This window comes from Corylus avellana, chromosome ca4, assembly GCF_901000735.1.
Source record: "Corylus avellana chromosome ca4, CavTom2PMs-1.0".
NCBI classification, from domain to species: Eukaryota; Viridiplantae; Streptophyta; class Magnoliopsida; order Fagales; family Betulaceae; genus Corylus; species Corylus avellana.
In genome coordinates, this window is record NC_081544.1 from 3,431,735 (window position 1) to 3,435,248 (window position 3,514).

The 3,514-nt window shown below is 38.8% G+C and overlaps 1 protein-coding gene across 1 annotated transcript; it reads left to right on the forward strand.

Moving 5' to 3' along the window:
• The first annotated feature begins 1,535 nt into the window (after nucleotides 1-1,535).
• Nucleotides 1,536-2,693, forward strand: LOC132178803 (zinc finger protein ZAT10-like). The gene has a single exon (XM_059591358.1). The coding sequence runs from the start codon at nucleotides 1,811-1,813 to the stop codon at nucleotides 2,558-2,560; it is 750 nt and encodes a 249-aa protein (XP_059447341.1). The 5' UTR covers nucleotides 1,536-1,810; the 3' UTR covers nucleotides 2,561-2,693.
• Nucleotides 2,694-3,514: the final 821 nt, after the last annotated feature.

Sequence of the window (3,514 nt, forward strand, 5' to 3'; positions counted from 1 at the left end):
TCTTTAAATGTTTAGGCTGTTTTGCTTCTCTAGATCTCATTAAAGGTCTATTTAAATTTTCGTATGTTTTTATTGTTGATTTGTGAAATTAATTTAAAGAAATAAAAAAATAAATGGTGCGAGGTACGTGGGAAAAGCTCTTACAATTATGGGTTCATACACTTACATTATGCATTGTGTACGAACATGTCGAATTGTTTTTTATATTTGGACGTAATTTAAAATATGAGTTTCATGTTCCTCTAATATATATATATATATATATATATATATATATATCATAGGGATAATTTATTTACTCTTCAGTGGGCAGAGGTTCATCCAAGTCAACTCTAGTATTAGTGAACATTTAATATTTAACAGGATTATAATCAAAATCAGATAAGGTAGATAAAGCCTTTTAATTGCAAGCAAATCCTTTAGATCATGGGATATCTTGCACATTTTAAAGAAGCGTGTCCAAATCATGTAATTTAATTGAAAATTGCTTGGGATTCTAAAAATTTTTACTAAAAAGATGTGGCAATTTATAATTGATCATAAGCCAAATTAAAAAAATAAATAAATAAAAATTAAGGGTTATTTTTTACTGCCACGTTGTCCCGTTGTTTGATAATCATATAAAAAATTTACTAAATATTATTATTAATCACTTGCAAACTCAAATTCTATAAGGGGTTCATTTGCTTAGGCATCCTGCTTTTTTAGAATAAAAAAGTAATGCTTAGTTTGGTAATACTATTTAGAACAGCTTTTTGCATTTTTATTTTTATTTTTATATTATATTACAATAAATAAATAAATAAATAAACCCTAACATTTTGAGATATTTACCTTCTGTTACCAACCCAAACTTATAAAAGTACAACCATCTCGGTTGACTCTATCAAAATTGAGTAATGTTAGAGTTCATTTTTTTATTATTTTTTTATTCTCTCAAAGTTGATGTAACTTTCAAAATCACTATTTGATCAAAATTCAAGTATGATTCATCTAAAATTTAATGATGATTTTAAAAGTCACATTAACTTTAAGAAGATAAAAAGATCGACCCTAGCATTACTCATCAAAATTATCCTAAGGATTTTCTTTAAAATGTTTAAAACAAACAAACAAACAAAATCCTTTCAATGAAAAAAAAAAAAAAAAAAAAACCTTGAAATTTTATCATTTTTTTTCTAATGCTTTAAAAGGTGATAAAAAGCATATATATCCTTGTGAAAGTACTACCCCTAATAGACAACCAAATGATTTTTTTGGTTTATATCACCTCAAAATACTTGTTTAAATAAAATTAAAATAAATAAATAAATAGAAAAGGTAGGATAATGATAAAAGGACAAAATAGGGTAAGTGAGAAAATAGTTGGCAGTTGTGTCTAGTACTTGGTGGAAAATGTATCCCTTCCCCACAATTTCTAACAATCTTCCAACCTGTTATTTGGAAGCGAAAGCGTGCTTTACACGCCATATGACCCAGAGTCGGTCCACCCTCTTTATTTATTTATGTATATATATTGCCGAGTATGTGTCTGTGGGTAAATTGGAGCAGGCGTAGCAAATTGTTTTGACTTGGAAGAAGTCCGCTCGAAGCTCAGTCGCCACCCCACCACCACTCACACTCTCCCCCCATCTTCCTCTCTCTTGTTATAGTTGACCGACTTCACTGCCCCACCAAACCCATCACCCACTCGCCCTCCTATATAAACTAACTCCCTTCTCTTCTTCTACACATTCAGTCATTCACACACACACTCTTTTCTTTCTCTCTATTTCTCTTGTTCTCCAAGAAAAAAAACCCACTGACCGAGATGGCCTTGGAAGCTCTGAATTCTCCCACCGCCGCCACTCCTTTCAACTACGAAGAAGAAATGGAGCGCCAGTACGCCGAGCCATGGGCGAAGAGGAAGCGCTCCAAACGACCCCGTGTCGAGAACCCACCTACCGAGGAAGAGTACCTTGCCCTCTGCCTCATCATGCTTGCCCGCGGCGGCCGCGGCTCTGCCCCCGCTGAAACCGCATCTCAAATATCGTCTTCACAAGCTGCGCCGCCGCAGCCACCGACCTTGAAGCTCTCCTACAAGTGCACGGTCTGCAACAAAGCCTTCCCTTCCTACCAGGCCCTCGGCGGCCACAAGGCCAGTCACCGCAAGTCCGCCGCCGCGTTCTCGGAGAACACCGCTTCCGCCGCCACCGACAACAACAACAACCCATCGACTTCATCCGGAGCCGGCGCCGGCGCCGTCGGCACGAGCGGTAGGACCCACGAGTGTACCATCTGCCACAAGACGTTCCCGACCGGGCAGGCCTTGGGGGGTCACAAGCGCTGCCACTACGACGGCGGGAATAATAGCAATACCAACAGTGGCGTGACCTTCTCGGAGGGTGGTGGCTCGAGCCACAGCCAGAGCCACCGTGGGTTCGACCTGAACCTGCCGGCCTTGCCGGAGTTCTTGTCCGACAGGAAAATTCATCGGCTTTCGGTAGTGGATCAAGAGGTGGAGTCTCCTCTGCCAACAAAGAAGCCCCGTTTGTTCTTGACGGATTCCTCGCAAGATTGATGACCCGACCCGAATCACGAAAGCTTTCAATGATTTTTTTCTTTTCTTTTATTAAAAAAATAGTTAAGGCTCTGATTCGATGAATATTGTTTCTGTACAGTGAATTTGTTCATTGTTTGTGGAACTCTTTCAATCTCTCAGTCTGATATTATTATTATTATTATTATTATTTATTATCATTTATTCATTCATTTATTCCCAAATATATACAATAATTGCATGTAATTTAGTTCTTTATTTATTTGTTAATTTGTCGGCTTGAAAATTGAAATGGTTGAATTTTGGAACACGCTATATATTGTGTAATTCTGGCCGTGTCAACGTGGCAACTGGCATTAGAGCTGACCGACCGACCTACGGACTGGAGTGTAGTTGGATGAAGTCAAGGTCAGTGACTCAGTAGGGTGCGTTGCCGCGTGAAGAGCAGGCAAAACCAGGGGCTCTCGCGGTGGCGGCGGTGGTGGTCTGGTCTCTGTGTCTTTTGAGTCTTATCAAACACGAACCAGGCCATGTTAGGGTGATGGGTTCGAACCACTAACTGGCCTCCCATGTGGTTCATGCCTTTAATGCACATGTTCACAATCATTATACCCTCTCTTTCTCTTTTGATGCCAGACCATTCTCTAATTCCAACTCACCCTCCATATAATCAAACAATGCCTGCCATATTACCATTTTAGGCACTTATGCGCTGACCTCAGCATTCAAGAAAGAAAATAAATATTTACACACTTTCACCCGTTCCGTGCCACTCTAACTGATACGCGGGGTGGTTAGAAACATCAGATCCGGTGGCTGCAACTATTAGATTGGATGTCGAGAGTACTGCGACTAAGGGTTAACAATTATTAATACGATTAATGAGTTTGACTCGTTTAATTAAATAGATAAGGTTAAAGTTAATCTATATAGTTGTATATCTATTCTTCAATATGGCCTGAACTTAACACGTGA

Bases quoted from the DNA above. Each gene is read 5' to 3' on its own strand.
- LOC132178803 (XM_059591358.1), top strand. From the start codon at position 1,811: ATGGCCTTGGAAGCTCTGAATTCTCCCACCGCCGCCACTCCTTTCAAC.